General features: G+C 41.6%; 1 protein-coding gene across 2 annotated transcripts in view; it reads left to right on the top strand.

The window, feature by feature from the left end:
- Window positions 1-24,629, top strand: part of GYRA (DNA GYRASE A) — a 178,224-nt gene that overhangs the window by 148,769 nt on the left and 4,826 nt on the right. For both annotated transcript variants that reach the window (XM_087683667.1, XM_087683669.1), the window contains 5 exons: window positions 14,434-14,523; window positions 18,811-18,933; window positions 19,054-19,211; window positions 24,269-24,350; window positions 24,439-24,603. In XM_087683667.1, coding sequence (XP_087539793.1) covers window positions 14,434-14,523; window positions 18,811-18,933; window positions 19,054-19,211; window positions 24,269-24,350; window positions 24,439-24,603 — 618 coding nt within the window. The remainder of the gene's footprint in view (window positions 1-14,433; window positions 14,524-18,810; window positions 18,934-19,053; window positions 19,212-24,268; window positions 24,351-24,438; window positions 24,604-24,629) is intronic.

Below are 24,629 nucleotides of genomic sequence, written 5' to 3' on the forward strand. Positions count from 1 at the left end.
GACTTACTCCCTCGAGAGGACTTACTTCCTTGGCATATGGCAATTTCCTCTGCGTCTTTGCCATAACTTTTGTAACCCTTTTGTCGTTTAGTACTTTATAAATATAATATCCATTACAAAAGAGAGAGGGAGAGATTGTCCATTTGATGGATGAGCAAGGTGTTATGGTGACTGATCCTACTTCCATCATTTAAATGTGTGTTCATTATTATAAATCTTTGTTGGGACCACAAGAGATTCTTTTCAGATGCTGTTCGCTTTGCTGATCAATACATTTGCGATTTGGTTAGTAATCAAGTTAAGCCTGAATGGGTTGATTTGATGGAAGCTCATATCACAGAGGCTGAAGTGGAGGATGTGCTGTCCTATTTACCACGAAAGAAAAGCCTGGGTTGGGATGGGCTTTCTAATGAGCTTTTTTCAGCCCATGTTGAGTAGCTTAAGGACCCATTAACTTGCTTGTGTTAGCAAGTTTGGACTTCAAGTAGGATGCCTTTAGACTGAAAGATTGTTGTGAGTCGATTACTACCTAAGATTCCTTCTCTGACCTCTTTGAAACAATGGAGACCAACTTCTGTCATGGGTTCCTTGTACAAAATCTTCGCTAAAATTATGTAAATAGATTGTAGAAAGTATAGCCGTACTTAGATTGTAGAAAGTATATCCGTACTTGCTTCATCCACGACAATATGGCTTCGTTAAGGGACGGAATATATTGCATAACATTTTGAATGTTCAACTGGGGGTTGATTATGCGAAAGCCTTAGGCCTGTACATTGTTATGCTTGAGCTTGATCTTGAAAAGGCATTTGATCATGTCAGCTTGTCCTTCTTGCAGCAGCTGATGTCCACCATGGGATTTGGTCCTCGCATGACTTCCCTTGTTGATACCATTAGTCTAGGTGCAGTCGCTCGCATTGCACTTAATGGAGGGATCATAGACGAAATTGGCTTGTCTCGATCTCTTCGGCAATGCTATCCTCTTACTCCTTTGCTATTCGCTTTGATCACTCACTCGATGCTCTCATTGTTGGATACGTTGGTTGATCAAGGCGAGATTGTTTGCTTGTCTCCTGCTAGCGGTGCCCAACTTTTGGGTCAATCTTTGGTGGATGATTCCTTTGTGTTTCTAAAGGCTGATTGTACCAATGTTAATTGGGCAATGGCTGGAATCTCATTGCTTTAGCATTAGGACTTCATATCAATACTCAAAAGTCTACATTGCTTTCTTGTACGGAGAGAGATTTGCAAGTTTTGGGTTAGCAAGGAGTTGTGATTTCTAGAGGAGATACTACCGGACACTTGGGTTATCCTATTGGTGTGGATGTACCTCTCGTGCCTTGCTTGATTGGATGTCATCCCGTATACATGATCAGTTCATGTATTGGAAATCTCAAGGCTGGCCTCTTCATGTGAGACTTAAAGTTTCTCAATGCATCATGATGAGTATGGTTTTGTTTTCTTTGCCACTACTTCCTTGGACTAAGAATTCTCTTTTGGAATTGGTTCAGCCTATTCGCTTTACGTTGTGGAAAAAGAAAGGGAATCATTTGGGCCATGAGTGGATTTTGTGGCAGTATGTGACTACTTCTAAATGGATGCGAGGAGCGGCTTTATTGGATGTTAATTTGCATATGGTTGCTTTGAGACTTGTACTTTTGTAAGCACTGTGTGTACAGATTTATACATGGTCACATATTGTAAAATTTTTCATAGAAAAGAGTGGCATCTCTCATGGTAGCACAGTTATTCAAGCTTCTTGGTGGCAGGCGTTAAACTCTATAAGGCCTATCTAGGTCTTCCAGTCTTTTCTCCCTTCTCATTTGATTACATCCTGGTAGAAGATGTTACGTTTTGCAGTTTGGCACTCTCTTGATCTTCGTAAGGAGGAGAATTCGCAGCAAGGAGAAGTGTTGGCTACCTCTAGGTTGTTGGATTGGCCTGAAAAAGATTTGCTGCGAGATAAGTTTCATTGCATGGCTCATTTGGGGTTGCAGTCAGTCCATGATGGTGTTATTCTTGGGCAATCCAATCTTTATTCTTTCCGGCGTATTCGTCAGCAGTTTTGGGTGCCTCGTGGCTATCATGACATTTGGTCGTCCATATAGGATAAGCTTCAGAGGTTCTCTTCTTTGATTGCATTACAGCCATTATCTTCCTGACAACATTGGATGTTTGTGCTTCATGATGATTTTGAAAAAAGGTCAACAAATCAAATCTATCACTAGATGGTTTAGGGAAAGAGAATGATTATTGGAAAGGCTAATAAATTATGGCATATCCGGGATATCAAAAGAAAGTGGTAGGAAAGACTCCTACAACTCTAGAAGTCTAAGGTTCCTTATCAGGGTAAAGTATTTATGTGGAGGTTGCTTATTGGGGGGTCTATCAATTGGGAATGCGTTGCGTGCTCGCAAGATCTCTCATGGTCGCTGTATATTTTGCACTACATGTGGCAAGGCAATGCTTCATCTCTTTGTCTCGTGTGCTATTGCTCGATAGATTTGGAGCTGTCTCTCATGTGTGGTTTTTGGTGACCCAGCAACGGATTTCAGCCTGTTTGTGGATTATGGAAAGAATGACTTCTATGTCTGCTTTGCAATCAGATTAATCTTGCCTCTTCCGTTTTCTTAGATGGACAGCTTTGTGGCATATTTGGTGTACTCGGAATGTCTTTTTTTTAAATTTGGCCACAAGTATCCATGGTCATGTGGCCCATATTCGTGGTTTAGTGTTATGGTAGATCTCCTCTACGGAATCAACTGATCTGGCTCATGTGCACTGAGTTTCACATATGGCAATGGAACCCCAATTGTTTTCCCCCCCTCCATATTGAAATGCTACAAAACCTTGGAGATATACTCTTCTTAAGATAGATAGAGTAATCCTTTTGACCTATCTCTGAGTATTCGCATGCCAAGAATGTGATTTGCATCACCAAGATCATTCATGTCAAAGTTGCCATGAAGACTTTGCTTCAGTGAGTCCAAGGCATGAGTATCCCTGCCAGCAATCAGCATATCATCAACATAGAGAATCAAGATAATTAGGCTGCTATCTGCTGCCTTCTTGGTGTACAAGCAGTGATCCACTTGACTTCTATGAAAACCTTGAGACTGCATAAATGTATCAAACTTATGCTACCATTTTGTTGGTAATTGTTTCAGCCCATACAAACTCTTTGTGAGTTTACATAGTATCTTCTCTTTCCCTTTTTTCACAAACCCTTCAGGCTGCTGCATATATATGTCTTCATGCAGATCACCATATAAGAATGTAGTCTTCACATCCATCTGTATGAGCTCCATATCTTGAGCTGCAACCAAGCCCAACATGGTTCTCAATGTAGTTATCTTGACTACAGTGTTAGAATATCAAGCTCATTTAGTGTGTGTTGACCGACATGAGCTGGACACAGCTAGTCTAGCCATAGTAGTTAGATACATTAAATAAGTCGGTCCTTTGGTGTGAATGGTATTATGACCGTAGGTTGTATCTTTCACTATTCAGTGTGGTTGGAATATATAGTGTGTGAGAGAGGAAGCTTGTTGCTTCACTCTGCCTCTTTGAATCTGAACATGGTATCAGAGCCATGAATGGGCTCACTGGTGGAATGCACTCAATAAGAAGACTTGAAGAGTGAACTGAAGAGCTGGAAAAAGAAGAGGACTGACTGTCATTTCCATCAAAGGTCACACTAGAGGTATGTACTGTGAAGCATTGGAGTCTCATGGCTTGAAGCAGGGTTGTGGCTTGCTGAGGAGTCTTCCAAGGACTGATTGAGCACCAGGGAGTGCATCATTATCATAGTAATGAGCAAGATGTGCAGCAGCACAGATCTGCCCAGGCTGCGTGTTTGCGCCTGCTGAAGGCATGGCTTCTGCTGAAGCAAAACTGACATGAGCAGTGTACAAAAGGTCATCAAATGCTAGTGAGCAGACACTGGAAGGTAGTTCAGGGTTACAAGAAGTCATTGCTTGTGTTGGAGTTCTCTTATGAGCTAAAATCAGAGTACACAGACCTGGAACAGAAGGCTGAACTGCTGTATACAGTGTATATACAGCATATGCAATACTTTGGAAGAGCCTTGAAGCTCTCTGACATGCTTTATGGACCTCACTAGAGCCTAGGAGCATTCTAGAAGACATAAGTATCAGTTCTCAGGACTTTGAGCTGAAGTTCCTTGAAGAAAATACTCAGATTTGGAAGTGTAAACAGGCTGGAAACCTGTCTCAGAACAGTGGGCAGCAAGCATTAGCTTTCACTGAAGCATTACTTGACACTTGGCTGGGATCTACCATATGTATGGCATGGGATATGTATGCTGGAGGTTTATGGATTGGGCTGAGCATCAAGGGATCATGGAAGTTGAAGTCTAAGGCTGGTGATTACTACAGTGACATTGTCTCAGTGGTTGCAAGCGGTAAATGCAATATATATAAATTGGATTCATGAAGACAGGATGCCTATAGTTACCCGAATGCTCATGTATTGAACCTAAAACTTCAAAGTGAATGTCTAACATGATTTGAGGCTATTTTTGGAGCTGGTTTGATTGTGGTTTACTGAGAAGTTGCTAACTGCAATTTGTAAGCAGAAGGCTTGATACTTATACTTGCTATTTATGCACTGATTTGTGCCCCATTGGTTATGCTCAGTTTGCTACATGTACTAGCAAATGTCTATGAAGGTTTAGGATATGTATGCCATGTATACTACTCAGTTTTGAGCTTGAAATCACTGCTGGTCACTCACAGAATTACAGTTTTCAGACTGCATATATGTACCCTGGCAGTGAGGTTGCAGGAGTTCAAACCGAAGTGAATACATAGTATTTGCATTGACTGCTTTACTCACAGGTTAAGCCACTTGGTGTGAGCTGTTTTGGACTGTTAGTGGGCTGAAATACCCTGGTTTTTTACTGCAATTAATTGCAGAAAACTGTCATAAACAGTTCCGGGCTGAAGTTGAACTGTTAAGAAAATCTTGGTTTGCAGGTAGTCAGGCAAGGTCTGCAACATGGCAAATGCTGATAGAACTGATAATGTAACCCAGATTGTGGGAGAAAAGCTTGATAGCAACAATTATGCAATATGGAAGTTCCGCATGGAGAACTTTCTGATAGGCAAAGGATACTGGGACTTAGTGACAGGTGTTGAGGCGGAACCTGAAGTTCCAGATAGGAATCCTACAGCTGATCAAAGACGAGCACATCGAGCTTGGACGGAAAGAGCTCGCAGAGTTTTACATTGGCTATCATTATGTATCTCGGATGCTATGGTGATGCAGATCATGAACTGTAAATCCCCAGCAGATGCATGGAACATATTGGTCAGGTACTATGGCACAACTACGAGTGCCAGGAAGATACAACTGAAGCAAAAATTCAACAACATAGAGAGGAGGAACAGATCCATACAGGACTATGTCACGGAAATTAAAACCTTAGCAGATCAGCTCGCATCTGTTGGCTCACAGGTAGAAGATGAGGATATGGTTGCAGTGACCTTAAATGGCTTGGGTCCGGAGTATAAGTCTTTTGACACTTCAGTATCTGTGCGAGCTGAGATGCCTGATTTTAATGAGCTGGTTGCATTATTGATTCATGAAGAGGTGAAGCTTGGCTTAGCTACAGGGTCAAGCAGCTCTAAGAATAAGGATGCAGTTTTTTATTCGAATCAGCGTGGTCGTGGTAGCCGTGGTAGAGGCTATGGATCTGGCAGAGGAGGCCAGCAGAATGCATCCTATAGTAATAGCAATCAGCAGTCATCAAATGCAAGAGGTAGTGGCAACTTTCGAGGCAGGGGGAGATCGAACTCCCGTGGCAGAGGCTCATGGCAGCAGCAGCGTCAGTCAGACAATCCAAATAAGGACAAGGATTGTCACTACTGCGGAAAGTATGGGCATATTGCAAAGGATTGCTGGAAGAAGCAGGGAAATCAGAAGGGCAAGCAGCATGGACATTATGCTACGTCTAGTCAGGCAGATGACTCTGGTGATAGACTGTTTGCCATGCAATATGTCAAAGATAAGGCTGCTGAAAAATCATCTGATGATGCAGTGTGGTACATTGACTCGGGGGCGTCGAATCACATGACCCCTCATGGTGATTGGTTCACGGATATGGTGGCTGAAAAGCATGGCTATGTATGCACAGGTGATGACACGCAGCATAGCATTGAGCATAAAGGCAAAGTGCCTCTAGTTGTACATGATGGCAGGAAGAAGAATCTTCATGATGTTTTGCATGTTCCTTCGATTACGAAGAACCTATTGTCTGTGGGTCAAATGACAGAGCAGAACTTGCAGGTTCGCTTCAATAAGCATGGATGCTTTATTGAAGAGTTTGGCAATGGATGCAAGTTGATCGCGAAAGGCCACAGAAATGGAAGAATGTTCACTCTTGATGCTACACTGCCAGAGCTGAATTCCGCTATGTTTGCTCAGGGTTCTGGCACTATCAGGGACTTAGAGATTTGGCACAAGAGAGTGGGGCATGTCAATTTGCAGAGGCTGCAGACCATGCAGAAGAAGCAGCTGGTAACAGGGCTACCTAGATTCCAATATTCAGATATTGGTCATGTCTGCGAGGCTTGCCAGTTTGGTAAGCAGTCACGATTGCCGTTTGTCAGGCATGTAAGACAGAGTACACGACCACTGCAGTTAGTGCACTCTGATGTTTGGGGACCAGCTCATAATGCATCTATGGGGGGTTCCAGATACTATGTATCCTTCATTGATGACTACAGTCGATATACCTGGCTTCACATATTGAAAACAAAAGATGAGGTCTTTGCTGTTTTTCAGAAATTTAAGGCACAGGTTGAGAAGGAATTTGAGTGTTACATCTCTTGCTTGAGATCTGATAGCGGTGGGGAGTATGTCTCCAATGAATTTGCTGATTTTTTGGCTGAAAATGGCATTCGTAGGCAGCTAACCTGCAGCTACACTCCGCAGCAAAACGGAGTAGCTGAAAGGAAGAACAGGGTTCTGATGGAAGCTGCTAGGGCCATGATGAATGAGAAGCATATGCCGCTCTACTATTGGGCAGAGGCTGTTGTGACAGCCGCATATATTCTAAACAGGACTCCCATTGCAGGCATTCATGACATGACACCGTTTGAGAGGCTCTATGGCTATAAGCCGGATGTAAGACACATGAAGGTCTTTGGCTGCCTTGCTTATGTGCACATTCCAGATGAGAAAAGGAAAAAGTTGGATCCCAAAGCGCATAAGAGTGTGTTCATTGGATACTCGCAGGAGAAGAAGGCATACAAATGTTATGATCCCTCTACCAGGGAGACTTTGGTAAGCAGGGATGTCATCTTTGATGAGCTGGGCTCTTGGTATGTCTCACCAGTTGCAGTGCCATCCGATCTGCCTTCCACTCATGTATCTACAGTTGATATGCAGCAGAGCACTGCTATGACAGGACCTATCAGTCAGACAGTATCCCCATGGACAGGGAGATTGAGGAGCTCACCGTCCACTGACACAGGTATGTCAGTGAGGGGGAGACATGATGTCTTGGACAGCAAAGGAAAAGAGAAAGTTAGTGAGGATGGTATGATGACACCTGGCAGAATGACTTCGGGCTATGAGTCTAGTGATACTTTAGACAGCGAACTTGGTATTCCGACTGTCTATACGCCTGGCACGAGGCAGAACAGGTACATTCCGCCTCATGAGAGAGGTGAATCGAGTAGTGCACCACAGCCTAGACAATCGCAGAGGGTCAGATACCCTGTTGACAGGTTGACGTACTCTGGTTATTCTGCAAAGCATTATGCATACATGACAAAAGTGATGGAGATCAAAGAACCAGGTACTTATGCTGAAGCAGCAAAGGATGAAAACTGGTGCATGGCTATGGACGAAGAGATGAAAGCCTTGGCTGAAAATCAAACTTGGGATTTGGTACCACTTCCTGAAGGGAAAAAGCCTGTTGGCTGCAAATGGGTTTATAAAATCAAATGTAAGTCTGATGGCAGTGTAGAAAGGTACAAAGCAAGGCTGGTCGCTAAAGGATATGCTCAGCAGTATGGCTTGGATTATGATGAAACGTTCAGCCCGGTTGCAAAAATGGCAACCATACGAACTGTTATTGCCTTGGCTGCTGCAAAAGGCTGGAAATTGCAGCAGATGGATGTTAAGAATGCATTCCTCAATGGTGATTTAACAGAGGATGTATACATGGTTCAGCCGGAAGGGTATGAGCACCCTGATTTTCAGCATTATGTGTGCAGGCTGAAAAAGGCACTGTATGGGCTGAAGCAGGCTCCGAGAGCCTGGCATGCTAGGATCAGCAGTTACTTGCAGAGTCTTGGATTTGTTGTTGGCAGGGCTGATCACAGCCTATTTACAAAGAAGACTGACAATGGCTTGGTAGTGCTGGTCATATATGTTGATGACCTGATAATCACTGGAAATGATGACATGGGAATTCAGCATGCTATGAAGATGCTGAAATCTGAATTTGACATGAAAGATCTGGGAGATCTGAAGTATTTCTTGGGTATTGAGGTCGTACCAGATGAAAATGGCTTATGGCTGATGCAGAAGCACTATGCCATGGAAATGCTTAAGAAGTATGGCATGGCTGAATGCAAACCACTGGATACACCTCTGGACCAGAATGTAAAGCTAGACATGAACACTGGGGGTGAAGTAGAAGATGTGACTATGTACAGGCAGATGGTCGGCAGTCTGATTTACTTGACCATCACTAGGCCTGACTTGAGCTATGCAGTAGGGCTGATAAGCCAGTTTATGCAAAAGCCGAGAAAGCCGCACTTGGATGCAGTTAGACGCATCATGAGGTATGTTAAGTCCACTGTAGACTATGGGCTGTTCTATGTCAGAGATAAGCCCTTGATATTGATTGGATACACAGATGCAGATTGGGCAGGATGCTCAACTAACAGACGATCTACGAGTGGCTATGCCTTTGGCTTTGGTAGCGGCATGATCAGTTGGAGCAGCAAGAAGCAGCCTACGGTTGCTTTATCTAGTACTGAGGCAGAGTACAGGGGGGCTGCATTGGCAGCATGTGAGATTGCTTGGCTGCTCAAGCTTATGGCTGACTTGGATATTCAGGTTGATGCTCCAGTGAAACTGTTATGTGATAATCTGAGTAGTGTACTCCTGGCCATGAATCCAGTTTACCATGCCAGGACAAAACACATAGAGGTACACTACCACTTTATTCGTGAGATGGTCCTTGCAGGAAAGGTTGATCTTATGCATGTGAGGACTGATGAGCAGGTAGCAGATATCTTTACCAAGTCTCTGGGTAAAGATAAGTTCTGTGGTTTTAGACAGCTACTTGGAGTACATATGTTGTCTTGAGCTTGAGGGGGAGTGTTAGAATATCAAGCTCATTTAGTGTGTGTTGACCGACATGAGCTGGACACAGCTAGTCTAGCCATAGTAGTTAGATACATTAAATAAGTCGGTCCTTTGGTGTGAATGGTATTATGACCGTAGGTTGTATCTTTCACTATTCAGTGTGGTTGGAATATATAGTGTGTGAGAGAGGAAGCTTGTTGCTTCACTCTGCCTCTTTGAATCTGAACAATACAGGAGAGAATATCTCATTGAAGTCAACTCCATGTTCCTGCTTGTATCCCTTTCCAACCAATCTTACTTTGTATCTTGGCGAGGAACCAAAAGTGACCTTCATCTTGTAAACCCATTTACATGGAAGGGTTTTCTGCCCTTTAAGCAACTGCACAAAGTCTCAAGTGCCATTTTTCTCAAGAGATTTCATCTTCGACAACATGGCTTTATACCATTTCTTGCTGTCCTGTCTGTCCATTGCTTCCTTGAAGCAAGACGCTTCACCACAGTCTCTCAACATGACATAATCAGCCACATTGTTTGCACAAGGAACAAATCTATCAGGCTATCTAGTAGCCCTAGACGATCTCCTAACTGAATGATCTTTGTTTGTTGGCTGTTCCTGCAAAATTCCATTATCAGCTTACTGTTCTAGGTGTTCCTATACATCTAGTGGCTCATCATTATGGGCAATAGCTAGTTGATCATTGCCAGCATTATTTTTTGCGTTTGTAGGTTCATTTACAATAGGTATTTGTTGCTGTACAGTGGGCAAATTTTGTTTTTTAAAATGTATTTTTTCTCGAAATACAACCCTACGGACCTCCTCGGCCTTTTCGGGTTGTTTATGCATGTGATCTTCTCGGAAGATAACATCATTGCTACGTACTACTTTCCTTTTCTCAGGATCCCATAATCTATATCCGATTTCACTCTTGTCACCATATCCTAGGAAAAGGCATTTACAGGACGTTTACTCAAGTTTATTGCGTTTTTCTTTACGAATGTGCACAAATGCTTCGCAGCCAAACACTTTCAAGTGTGCATACGAAGGTGGGTTGCTCAACCATGCTTCTTGGGGAACTCCCTCTTCCTCGCCTCCCCCCCTTTTCCAAGACCTGTTTGGTGACTGATTAATCAAGCGTACGGCTGTCATAACAGTCTCTGCCCAAAAACTATGGGGTAATGTAACATGAGACAGCATTGTACGGACCTTAGCTTGTATGCTCCGATTCATACGCTCTGCAACTTCATTTTTGGGTGGATTATGAGGGGTAGTGAGCTCCCTCTTTATCCCTTTGCTCTCACAAAATGTCTCAAAGGCCTTGGATACATATTCCCCACCATTGTTAGAGCGAAGATACTTAAGTGTCTTATCAATTTGATTTTCAACCAATACCAAGACATTTTTATACTTGTCAAGCACTTCGTCCTTGCTACGAATAGGGTAAACCCATACCTTCCGTGTAGCATCATTGACAAAGGTGACAAAATATATCTTTCCCCCTAAAGATAACCTTGGCATCTGACATACAACGGAATGTACTAACTCTAGAGGAGAAGATTTCAGCGAAAGAGACTTCTTATGAGATGCTTGTGCACTTTCATCCAATTTGACTCATGTGTCCCGACCGGCCATGCCACAAAGAAACACTTGGTTGCTCGGTCACGGTAACAGCATGGTCACGCACACTAGATACATGTAGTGGATACAAAGTATCACTCTTGCAACCTTTGGCAATAACCCTATATCCCTTAGAGATCTTCTATTTCCCATTACCAAAGGTGGTATGAAAACCATTGTCATCTAGTTGCCCTGCACTGATCAAGCTTTTTTTGAGCCGAGGTACATGCTGAAGTGTGAAGACAAAACCATGCTGAAATTGCAACTGCACATTGGCAATACCTGCAATGCCACATGCATAGTTGTCCCCAAGATGAACAACATCATGTTGACCCCCTGTATAGTTAGAGGACCGCTCACGATGAAGGGTGACATGAAAGGAAGCACTTGAATCGAGAATCCAAGTATGCATGTCATTATTTGTATCTACAAGTAAAGTATGTGCACTAAAGTGTGAAGAGACAAAGAGTACGTAATTCCTACTGTCACTATCATGAGTGACTACATTCACATCTTCAACTTTGACACTGCTCTTAACTCTCTTTTTTCTCTTCCTTGCTATCATCTGTCTTCTTGCCGTTTCCTTTTTCTTTCTTCCATTTGCAGCAGTCACGTTTAAAGTGACCCTTCTTGCCACATTTACTAGACATATTGTTGTGCCAATTCATTTCTTCCATGAGTAGAGCACTCTCTACATCAACATACAAAAGAATCACATTAGAATTGCTCATAGTAGTCCTAAATGTATCCTAACTCTTTGGTAGAGTGCAAAGCAAGAATGCAGCCTTAAATTCTTCATCAATCAAGAACTTCAAGGCAACCAGCTGGCTGAAAATGGAGTTAGACTCACTCAACTGAGTAGACATTGCTGTACCTTCTTTCATACGCAAATCCATAAGCTTTTTCAACCAATACACTTTGCTTGTGGCACTCTTCTGTGCATACAGTTCTTCCAGTCGAGTCCAAATAGCATATGCAGAATCCAAACCTTCAATGTTAAACAGCAAGGCATCAAAAATCGATAGCTCGATGGTTGAGCGTGCAAGCTCATTTAACTCCTCCCAATCTTCCTATTCCATATCTGCGGGCTTTGCCCCTTTGGTCTTAATCGGCTTAGCTTGCTTCTTCTCCAACAAGATATTATAGCATTGTTTTTGCTAGACTGCAAAGTTATGTGCTCCAAGCTTCTTAATGTGCATGAGATTATTGTTGTCACTGTTGCCAGCCATAATTTTGAGCCCAAATCTGACAAATTTTTTAAGTAAATGCAGGCCCAAATTGTCACACAAGTGAGCAAGGTACAAACAAGTACCAACCAGCAACAAATGACCACGTAGAAGCTGAAATTTCAGATTTGTAAGTACATTTTCAGAAGCACCAAAACTTGTGCTACAGCACTCCACAACTGATTACAGCTGTTTCAAGGGCAAATACATCACATTACATGATAAGTCCCAAAATTTAGCTGCAATTTCTGTTGTGCATGCACCCATAGGCACAAAATTTGACACGCACAGTCAAAAGCCCCCTTTTTTGTGCTGAAAGCATCAGCCATATGTTTGCACTGTCTTTGACATGCATAGAATAGGCCAATTTTACCAAAATAGAGAAAGTTTAGCGAAACCCCCAAAATTTTCCAAGAGCTAGGTGTCCAAATTGCATGGAATTAAACCCGCATGTACATAAAATGACCAAATGGTGCACAAATTTTGCCCAAACAGCAAAAGCCCCAAATTGCATAGGTCCAATGTGCATCAATGTCGAGAAATTGGGTAAATTTTAGCCCAACTTTTGCATGTACATGAAAAATCCCAATTGTCAAAGGCAAAATATCACAAAGTCTTGCAATTTTTGAGAGAAATGGTCTTGCTCTGCATCACCATTCCCAAATCCAGAAAAAGCCTCAAATTTTCGGCCCAAGATTGCACAAATCTGCACTCTGTGATTACACGTACAAACCCGTGATTATACGTACAAACCCCCTCAAAAAAGGGGTAGAAAATGATTTTTTTAAAGAAAAAAAAGAAAGAAAAAAAACGTGACCAGGGGGGTTATATTGACTCACTGTGTAGTCGCCACACGCCGGTCACCAGGTCCTCGCCCTGGGGCATGTCGTCTGATCGAGTCGCAGCCAGTCTGTTGCCGTGCATCAATTGCCCTGTCGCGCGCTTAGCAACTGTCGCCCACGACCTCACGACCTGCTCGCCTTTTGCAGTCCCCCTTCTGCAACGGTTGCCGGTTGCTACTTGTCGAGCCCACCTGGGACTCTTGCAACACCTGCCGTTTGTTTCATCTCGAGAAGCGTGCACTCCTTGTCGCTTTGATACTAGTTTGTTGTGCCCTGCGGTGCAAGGTTCGAGACACACACAACAGAGAGAGACAGAGAGAGTGCAGAGTAGAGAGGAGAGTGAGCATGACTTGTGGGTACAATGACGAGTGTACCTCTTTAGGTTTTTAGATAGATATATATATGAAAGTTTAAGTGTGCTAAGAGTGTGTTCACACCCGAGCACATATAAAAGTCACGAGGGCCCTTTATTCTCAACAGTTAAAGTTTCGGAGATTTATGTTTGCTCTTTTTCTTAGCTGACCTGTTGGTGTGATGTCAATATTTCTACTTAATTCGGTTATCTTCACGAGAGCGAGAGAGAGAGAGAGAGAGAGAGAGAGAGAGAGAGAGAGAGAGAGAGAGAGCTCTTGGAGATTCGATTCAATCTTGCCGCCAGGGAGCCTACTGCACTTCATTAGTCAATCCTTGGCTGATGAGAACTTTATGATTCTGCATGCGGACAAGGATAACCTTCGTAAAGCACTAGATGTTTGGGCTCTCTTTGGTCAGGCTTCCGGTCTTCGCATCAATACTTTGAAATTAGCCATTCTCAGCTGTACAGAATCGGACTTGCAGTCATTGGACTGGCAGGGTATAGTTGTTCCCCGTGGCTCCATTGTCAGGCATCTTGGGTACCCTTTGGGTGTCGATGTTCCCCCAAAGCAGCTACTATAGTGGATTTCACACAAGCTGGCGGCTAAGTTTCTGTATTGGAAGTCTCAGGCCTGGCCTTTCCATGTTCGCCTCAAAGTAGCCCAGACAATTATGTCCATCAAATGTGGACTAGGTTCTGAAAGCTCCCTGAAACTCCAAAATATTACTGTTCCGGTTGCAATTCGTGTCTCGCTTTGTATTCTTCCGGTTTCTTATAACTATGGCATTGATGGCTTTTTTCGCCTCTGTTTGAAAAGACCACCCCTTGCAAAAGGGTAGAAATCTTAGTCTGCATCTCCTTGTCCTTTAGAACATGTGGTGGACCTTGTTGGCCATGCTAAAGATGTTGACCTTGCATCTTAATGGTAGAGTAGAGATTCACACATACATTAGGATTGTTTCACGTTTATGATCATAATGGCCTTGAGATATATAGTAGAAATATTGTCTTGTTAAACAGAGAACTGAGATTTGGTGTTTCATGTAGAGGAGCAAATTTGCTGATGAGCATGATGTATTGACAAATGAAATACATGACCTTAAGCAACTACTTTCAAGTCGTCAACGCATCCTGCAGGTATACACATTCTGGATTGTAAAGTTTAACTGAAATTTTTGCTCATTAGCATCCAGTGGGGAAACTCTGGCTCATGTGGGCATATGCGTTATGGATTGTAGATTAAGTAATTGTTAATAAGAATGCATTGGAGGGTTGTCATGGGAATTCTGATAAATGTCTTTCTTCTTTTTCAATGTAACTTCTGCAATGGGCTGCTTATGAATGCATACACTTAAGTGAAAAGGGAAGGCCCACTGTCACATGGTTGGTACCTGAGGTCTGCAAAATTGGACAAATGCCAATAGAAATGATGTGAAAGGGAAGATACTGTAAAGGAAACAGTTTAGCTGTGAGAAATTTTACTAAAGTAGTAAAGGAATAAGCTAACAGAAGGAAGATAAGCTGGCAAAATGGCAAAGAATAAGTAGAGAATAGAAAAGTAAGCAGTCTTGCAGGAAAGCTTAGAGCCATCTTTTGCTGACACATTGCATTGGAGCACTGCCCTGTGCATGTGGGAAAATCCAAGGTTTACTATTGAGAAAATTGTTGAATTTCTCTATTCATGACAGTAAGCATATGCAGGACTACTATCCTTAGTCTATCAATGCCTTGGATATTTGGTGCATAGCTGCACTAGTACCACATACAAGAGGGTTTATACGATGCTGTACTTTAGGTACTGTACCATATGCATCAGTATCATCAGGTACCAACTTAATGGATACTTCTTTTTTGGTCTAAGTTGCACTTTGGTATGAGTTAAATGCTTCTTATACTTATATGATCCTCTCATGGCATTATGTTGTTTGACATTTTCTTCTCCACCCGTTTTTGTCGGAAAAAAAAGGTTTAAGTAGCTTTTAGGAGGGAATAATGTATTTTTATTGTATTATACCTTTGAAAATCTTAATGTTCCAATTTAATGCCATATTTTATCATATCATACTGTATCAAACTTTTCGTACTTGACGATCATGGTCTGCCATTTACTATGTACAGCCTTTGGTTGGCAAAGAATACATTATTGCTATTTTGGGGCATATCAAAACAAGGGAAAATTGGCAGATTATTCTTCCACCTCAGGTTCTTTAAATACAGAGACTTAATCGATTTACCTGCCCCTAATAATATGCATAGGGCTTCAAGGAGACATGAACATCCCTCAAGCAGGTATTGTTTTCATCTCCAGTGTACAATAGAGATTGTTAGATCAATTTGCGCCCTTGATGTGTATCTGATAAATTGAGACAGTACATATCATACGACCACTAAATCATAAAAGTGCATGTGTTTTCTGCATGTTAATGAAGGAGCTTGATAATTTGTTGAGGATTATGGATCACACCATGGATGGTGGTTTTCAACAAATATACAGACTTGAAAATCACAAAAAAGGTGAAAATTATGGAAGGGAAAAATTGATGGAATTATAGTGTTGACAAACAATTTAGAGATGCAAAAACCATCCTTTTGTGCAAGATTCCTGAGAGTGGGTCTGGTGGCACTGTCAATCCATGTTTGCAAGTGCAGCATACCCTCATGTGTTCTGATCTGTGTTTAATGTCTCATGGATGAATGGCTTTCTGTGATGGTTGAGTTTAGCTTAGGTATACATATGATTCTGCCACCTCCACTTGATTGCCTCTCTTTTATGACTGGCCTAGATGTGTGAAAGACCATGACCTTGGTTTTTACAAGGTTCATTGAGAGCTTCATCTTTGTGCAAAAGTATCTAATACATTCATGTGGCATTGTTCACCTAGAATCAGACATTCGGATAATGCCATCAGCATAGAGTGGTAAAGTAAACCAATAGTCTATATGGTTGTGCACCATTACTGCCTCCTCTAGCTATGAACTCAGCAATCTCATCTGTGTACAGGCTCAAAACTGCTGGGAAGAGAGGGCAACCTTGCTTCAACCCCATATTACTGTGTGCCCCGTGTGATCTACCAAAGTTTGTGGGAAGAGTGGGCCGCCTTACCTCATGCCCATAGTAGTGTGTATCCCCTGTGGAAAAGCACATTAGTTTTCATGGTTGAATGTTAGTTCACCTATCTATTGAAGGAAGAATTTAAAGTTGTTTGGTGCTTAAATGCTGAAGACAATTGAAAGGAATTATATGAAACGTTAGAAAGCAAAACTAAAAGTACTTTGATAATGAGACAGCGGGGTGCAAATTGATTTCTCAGGAGGGTGGCAGGCTAGACTTGGACAGAAGGCAACAGGGTCTAGCTTTTCTTGATGTTCTGTGGAGGAGGATTCATGTCATTGGGTTGCAAGTGAAGTCATGGAAGCTGGACCCATGCTTCACCTGGTTGAACATTCATGAGCGGCAATTGTGGATGTGGGAGAGTTGAGCCCTGGATGAGTTGGATTTGGACTAAAAGAATGGACCTGGCCAGTATCTTCAATTTGACAAACTTTGGTGAGTTTCTCCACCTACACAGAAACTGATTGGTGGACACATACTGATGCAAGATAATATGGACTGGGTCACTTTGGCAGAGCTCTGGTCCTCCGTTATTCACTTCTGTGGTGGACATTGGGAGCATCTTCATGGAGATTTTTGGCATTGATAGGAGCGCTGAGAGCTGTTCCTTCACACTTGGGGCAACATAACCTTGTTCATACTAGGGGATAACAAACCCAGGTGACATTACAGTCCCCCATCTTGGATTTCTTCCCAATTCCCTGTAGGTTGCACCCAAATATTTGGGATTCTTAGCTCCAGCTAGGCTGTTGAGCACTTGCACTTCGAGTTCCATTTGAGTGATATGAACAGGCACACTTTATTTTGCAAAAAAAAACCCCAAAAAAAAAAAAACAAAAAAACAAAAAAAGAAGACAATGGGACATGATGGATCCTCACTTTAGTGGTGGGTACAGTCCATTGTTGTATCCTGGATTCCCTTGAGAATCGTATAGGCCACTATACACACGTTTCAGGGTCTGTTCAGGACTGGCATACATTGGCCAGATTCCCCATTTTCCAACTGTGAGAACAGTGTTTTTGAAGTGTGGGTGAATGTAATAGCTCTAGTATTCACAATAAATTAGTATCTGGCCATTATGTTTAATAAAAATTTTCCCAAAAATGATCTTCTGCGATTTATATAGAATGTCAGAAAGACATTAAGAATGCAGCAAGGTCTTCAGACCAACTAGTACCTTTGGCTGAGACAACCCCCACAGATGTCAGGTGCTTATGTGATCACAAATTGAGAAAAGGAGTCTAAAAGGCTCACATCCAGAACTGAGCTGTGGCGCTGCCAATTGATAGTGAGCACATCAATACAACTCCTGCACTATCCTGCTTTACCTTCTACCTAGATCTGGATCACTCCCACATGACAGAAAGAAAGATGTTAAATTTGCAATGACAAGAGAGCAAAATAGAGGGAGAGACAGACAACACAGACAAGAGAACCAAGAAGAGCCACAATAGAACATGCACTATGAGAGGTGAAAATACAAGAGTGCCTCAATACATTGGCACATTGGCCAGAGCTCCAGCCTAAATATTTTCTTGGGGATTGGCCAAAGGCCACAAAAGAGATGGCCTCAAAGCCGAAAAGAGGCCCGGATTGTTCCATGTCGGCATAACTTTGGGTTGACTCACTAGTGTAGATGCCTTAGGAGTTCCTACTTCTGACATCCTCGAACCATTATCGTATATTGATACATCTGTTTACATTGCTTTCCATGCATAGTGAGATGTACATGTGGGCATGCATGTGTTGAAAACTGCACACATGTTTGATACCCATGATCACATTCTCTAAAGGAGAAATCCTTCTGCATGCTTAATCTGTTTATTTCAATTCTTTCCTGTGCACTTTACATAGCGTATTTTGTTGGTGTCTGCCTGTGGTTGTAACCTGAAAGGTTGCTATCAAATTCCTACCATGGTAGATGCTCAGTTTAAGAGGAATCACGGTTCTTAAAAATTGTGTTTCTAAGCAAGCATGTGCTTTACTACGAGCAGTTCCTCTGTCTTCCTGTTGAGATATTAATTGTAGCTTAGTGATTCCTAACCAGGAAATATAGTTGTGCTTGAGAGAACATCATCATAAATTTTTGGTTTGCCTAGTGATGGCTTACTTTATTATCCAAATTTGAATTTTACCTCTCTTTTATGCAATGAACATAGTGTTACATTGAAGTATTTTAATTTTAGTCTATTGCTTTGCATTTCAGAAGCATGATATCTACAATCTAGCTTTGCTGAGCATGCCAAATTAATACCTTTGGAAACAAGATTGAATTGGACTTTCTCCTCTCTTTTCTGTGAATGTTCTGCAGGTTGTTGAAAGGGAAGCTCTTGCAATCAAGAAGGATTTTGCAACTCCAAGACGTACTGCTTTGTTAGAAGATGATGGGGTATTGAATGATATTGACGTGATAGCAAATGAAGAAGCCTTGGTGGTAAGCTAGTTATGGGATGGCTTCAAAAATCATATGATACTCCTGATTTTGGTACTTAGTTTTGAATGGCTTCAATAATTATATGATACTCCTGATTTAATTTTGTGGTTTGGGTCCTAGACACTCAGCGAAAAGGGCTACATCAAACGAATGAAACCTGACACTTTTGCAGCCCAAAACCGTGGCACTGTTGGTAAAACTTCAGGAAAGCTCAAAGCAAATGATGCCCTTTCTGAGTTCTTTGTGTGCAGGAATCATGATTACCTTCTTTTTTTCAGGTACTTTTTAGCAATGTTGAATTTTGTGCAGAATCTGGTGTTTTCTCAGTTTTGTTCTGCCCTTTTTGCTCAAGTTTCACATTTTATGCAGAGTTTCATCGTTTGTAGTCTTAGAAATAGCAATTTGTATTTGAAGCCAGCATTAGTCCCATCATGGACTAGCTGTGAATCCTCTCATCAGCTTCTTGCATGTGCGGACAGCCCCTAGCAGCATTCTGACTTCCTTCGCACCACTCCCCTCTGTACTCACTGTTTGTCCAGTGCCACTTGACTTTCTCCCATTCAACTGTATTCTGTCCCCCTCTTCTTTTGGGTGCCTATACTGTCACCACCCTCCTTGTTGCTGTTTCACGTGTGCCCTGCTCCCCCACTTGTGAATGCCGCCAACTCGCGTTCTCGTACCGCTGCCTCTACCCTGCATGTTCCCTTCTCATTCTTCTGTACACCATGTACTTACTTCCTTGGTAGAGTGGTTTCACCATCTTGAGGTTTTCAGCTCTCCCACTCTTTCCCTGGGTACCTGGTCACCCTCCTTTCCCCAAGACTTGCAATGAAGTTTTGCCACCTAGTGGTGGATTTAGGCCACCTCTTCAGGACTGTTCTACTAGTCTGAATTTCTAGATGCAATGATTGCCATGGGGATATCAAAGGTTCAGGTCGCAGTCTTGTAGTGCCTCTAGTGTGATGAGTTTGGAGACCAGGCTGGAGAGTGCATGTAGTTTAGCCAAATGCTTGCTGAGCACGAGATTCTTCTACAGGTGGAGGCCCATCCATTGATGGATGCCTTTGGACCCACCAGAGTTCAACATTGGCATAGCCGCTAAGAAACATGTTTCTTTGAATTTGAAACTTACGAAACGGTTCTTAAAGTACGAAACGTTTCTGAGAGTAAAAAACGTAGGCATTTTTATATATTTTTATTTTTTTGGTGAGTTGGAACCCAAAACATGGTTTTTTTGACAAAAACTATTGGGCAATGTTAAACATGATGATGATGATGATGTGTAATGACTCGTGAGGGCTCAAAATTTTGAACGAGAGACTGATTTTTTTGTGATTTTGTTTAGTTATTGGACTTTGTCAATCTAGTATCCATTCTTGTCTTGAGATTTGAATACGACTTTAGTCTCATTTATGAGTTATTTATGATATATTACAATTCATTCTCGATTTTGACATTTTGTCAGTTTGTTTTGAAATGAGAATCATGATGTTGCAACTTGACTCAGTCCATATTATAGATAGGCTATTTACATGTTAATTTCAATTTTCTTTGTATAATGATATGTATGAATCATAATGTTTGAGTTCTAAACCATAGTATAGCTTGTCCAAAGACTAACTTTGACATAAGTGACAAGTCAAAATGGATCATGGATATGTAATGTATAATGTATTATTCTCAATTGACTCTATTATCACTCAAGCTCAATTAGGCTATTCTTTGTTTAAGAGAGAGTTCCATAGAGGTTTAGAACCTCTTTTCCCAGTCAAAACTATTAAAAATCCCTATATATAAAAAACGGGTGTTTCTTATTTTATCCCTTCTTGAAAGAAACTTACGAAACATGTTTCTGACATTTCGTTTCTAAATGTTTCTAACGTTTCTGGCTGCTATGAACATTGGTGTGGAAGGTTTAGGTGGCATGACCCTTTCACGAAAGAAAACACAACACAACGGAAGATAACAATGAACACAACTACAAGAGAGAACAGGAGAGAGTAAAACCTTCTTGTTATATCAAATTTATACAACTGACAGCAGAAGATTGTGTCCACCTGTGCACTCCTATGAGCTTTGATAGTGATCTAAATAGATGTTGGCTAGGGGCTAGTGAGTTTAGAAGGTATGAGCACTTAATAATGTTGGAGGTTGAAGAGTCATAGATACATATGGGTGGTTTTCCTTGACCCACTATCCAGGTGGTTCAATGGACCCATTTGCCCAACATTGAGTCAATGAAGATGTTGAGGTAGTTTATCTCCGCCTTGGTAAATATGGCTGTACATTTCTCCTTGTCCAACAATGCTCCAACTCCACTGCTCCATCCTTGAGGAGCTTCTGTACATCATGGTACTACATATCTATATGGTTTGTGTAGGCATGAAACACATGGTTCTTTTCAATCAGCACGTACCTTTGACTGCTGCACTTCATGGTTGTTACCTCACTCACTAGAAATGTGATGTCTCTCAAAATCCTCACCCGAATTTCTTCACAAGCAACAAAGTGTATTGCCTTGTACTTATGCTTTGTTGAAGATAATGCCACTCTAGGTTGCTTCTTACTAATCCAAGAGAAAATTCTTGATCCATGTTGGAAGCAATACTCGGTACGTGATAGCTTAGAATCAATATCTCTTGCCCAATGTGAATCACATGTTTGACTCGGAAGCAATACTCGGTCCGTGATAGCTTAGAATCAATTCGTAGATCATACCATAGTCTTTAGTACCCTTCAAGTACTTTAGCATCTATATCCTTACTCTATCAAGGTTCTCTTAGGGCTCATTTGAGAACTTGCTTGGGACTCTAGTTGTGTAACTAGGATCTTCTAGTGTTGAATAGAAAGATAACAATTTTCTATGGGCTTAATGCAGTAGTTGATGTCCACAAGTGGTGATACATCCTTTGATTATAGTTTCACATTTACTTCCATCTGTGAAACCTTTGTTTTATGATCAGTCATCTTGAATTCTTTAGAATCTCCACAACATACTTTTTTCTCCAAAGAAAATAAATAATCTTTTAATAAATTCCCTCGAGACAAAGTTTCCCACGGCCAAGTACAAAGCACAAAAGAGCTTTGTAAGGGACTTTTCAAAAAAAAAGAAAAACAAACAAGAACTCTATTACAAATCTCGATTGGATGACTAGTTGGGAGGTCTGTAGTACTAGATCAAATATGGTTGACAATGAAGGAGAGTGCTAGAATCCTAGGACTTGAGAAAACCATCTCTCCTTGTAATTTTGAACTATCTTGTACCCTTTTCCATCTCCCATGGAGAGTATGGATATGTTTGAGCCTTTGTAGTGGATATGTCCAATAGATGGATAGCACAAGTAGCTCTCGTCTATGACAAAGCCCATAAATCCACTCTCTGTGAAAAATCTGACATGAGTCGTGTATGCAATGTCTCTGTGTCTACTTTGGGTTTTTGCATCTAACGTAAGGAACATGGTCTCTACTTCAAAACCAAGCCAAGTACCAACTGCTAATCTCTTGTGTATTAGTATCTAGAGAGAGATCAAAAATTTCCTAGGTCTAAGGCTATTCTTCAATGCCCTATAGAAGACAACAAGCAAAGGTGGTAATATACCCTGTGTGCAATGCTAAGTTGTTGCTAGCATCACTTTGATCCAACTGTTTTGGATCCTCCTCCCCAATCTAGTGGTGTATTGAAAAAATGGAATATCCCCAAGTGTCTTTGCAAATGGGTTGCTCTATATCCACTCCCCAAGGTCCCATTGTAGTTTTGAAGTGGTGGCCTTTTGTATGCCCAATGTATTTGGTTATCCATCATGCTTGCCTAAATTCTAGGTCTAACTTACAATGTCCTGTCACAATGAGCTATATCTCTAACCCTCTTTCAAGAGCAACCTATGGACCCATACTAATCAAGTTCCTCTCTCTTGAGTCTGCCATCATTTGCATTGAGAGAGTAACCACTCTCTTTCCACTGGTAGGTAGACACTACTGTGAAAGGGTTCTTTTGAAGAACCCAATCCATGTCTGAGAAGTTTCTGTATTACACCTTCACTGTAGGGGTACCAAACTTTGATGCTCTCTATCATGTCTCTATTTATTTGCAAAGCACTCCTCCATTGTAGAAGCTTTTTGCGAAAAGAATATCCCATATCTTCAAAGAATGTCGCCATGAAGGATTTGTGTTGAGGAAAGATCTTACTCATTATTTGATTGAATATCGAAAGAGCAACGTCCTGTCTTTAATGGTGTGGCATTCTCTATTTGGAGTACTTGGTTGACAAAAAGTGGTTGCTTCAACATGGGTCAATTAGGTGAATTCTTGTAGATACTCATCTCCAAGACTTGATATTAGTTGCAATAAGTGTAACGTAAAAACTATTCCGAAGCCTTGTAGCAGATACACGAGTCTCTTATCTCCATAGCAATATCTTCTTCCATGGCTCCTTGCTTGAATAATGACATCTCACAATAAGCTTCACCATGAGTGATCTGCTTTGATTGTATGAATCATGCCCAAACTACCCTTAAGTTTGGGCTAAATAATTCTATCATAGGCTACTTTAGTTGTCATTGGACTTCCACTTCTACCTAACCAAATGAAATTCCTAATGAGACACTTTACTTGGCCAATACATGATCTAGAGAAGGTCCAACAAGAGGTGATACGTCAACGTGCTTGCGTGGGGCCATGGTAGCTGAGAAAGAGTGTTCAGAAAGAACAGATTGGTAGGTAGACTGTCGGCGCACGAACCGGTGCCATCTTCTCGTCACAAAAATTACACATCAAGAAGCTTCTCAATACCGGCTACCACTTCAGCCTTTACATAATTATATGGTTACATTGCCAAATATACACATTATATTTGCTATTTAGTAGCTACTAGTTGCTAGGAAGAGTTCAGAGTTAGGGCTACCTTCATAGTTACGCAGTTATTTGTTTAACTCCATGCATCCTCTCACTATGGATCCTTGATCAGTGGCTTCCTGTTGGAGTCTTTGAAGGCACACAATGCACAATGCTAGTATGGACTTTAGTTCTGGGCACCCCGGCACTTAGAGGGATTCTGATTGATGTAAGTGCGGCCTTATCTTTTTTGGTGGTCGTGGATCATGCTTCTTAAAACTTGCTTATATGCTCGATACAGTGCAGTTCTGTAAATTTTTACAGACATGAATAAAAGGATGTTAAAACTTTTGCAAATGAAGCTGCAGATGTTCGCTGATGTTTTTGAAATTTATGGTGTTTCTTTGCCATTAACTGTTTGTAAGCTACTGCTGGAATGTCTGGGAATCTTCTCTGATTGTGAAAGAAATGTTTTGATTGTCTGTTTCTTGGGATTGTATAAAGTGAGAAGGGAACTGTATATTCAACACGAGCATATCAAATACCAGAATGTTCTCGAACTGCCATTGGCAGCCCATTAGTCCAGGTCAGCTTCTCAATCTGCTCAATTGTGTGCCCAATTGCTACATAATGCTCACCAGGTTTAGTTGTATGATAACAATGTGCTGTTGCAGTTACTAGCTATTTCTCCGGGAGAGCGGATAACCTCTGTCAAGTCGGTGTCTAGTTTCAAGGACACGGACTTCTTGGTGATGCTGACAGCTGGAGGCTTTATTAAGCGCACACCATTAGCTTCCTTTTCAGCCATAAGATCGATAGGGATTACAGCTATTCAGCTGGTTTGTGATGCCAATGCACGATTGAT

Source organism: Lygodium microphyllum, chromosome 8 (assembly GCF_053477565.2).
Source record: "Lygodium microphyllum isolate KBCC chromosome 8, Lygodium_microphyllum_v1.1.10, whole genome shotgun sequence".
NCBI lineage: Eukaryota > Viridiplantae > Streptophyta > Polypodiopsida > Schizaeales > Lygodiaceae > Lygodium > Lygodium microphyllum.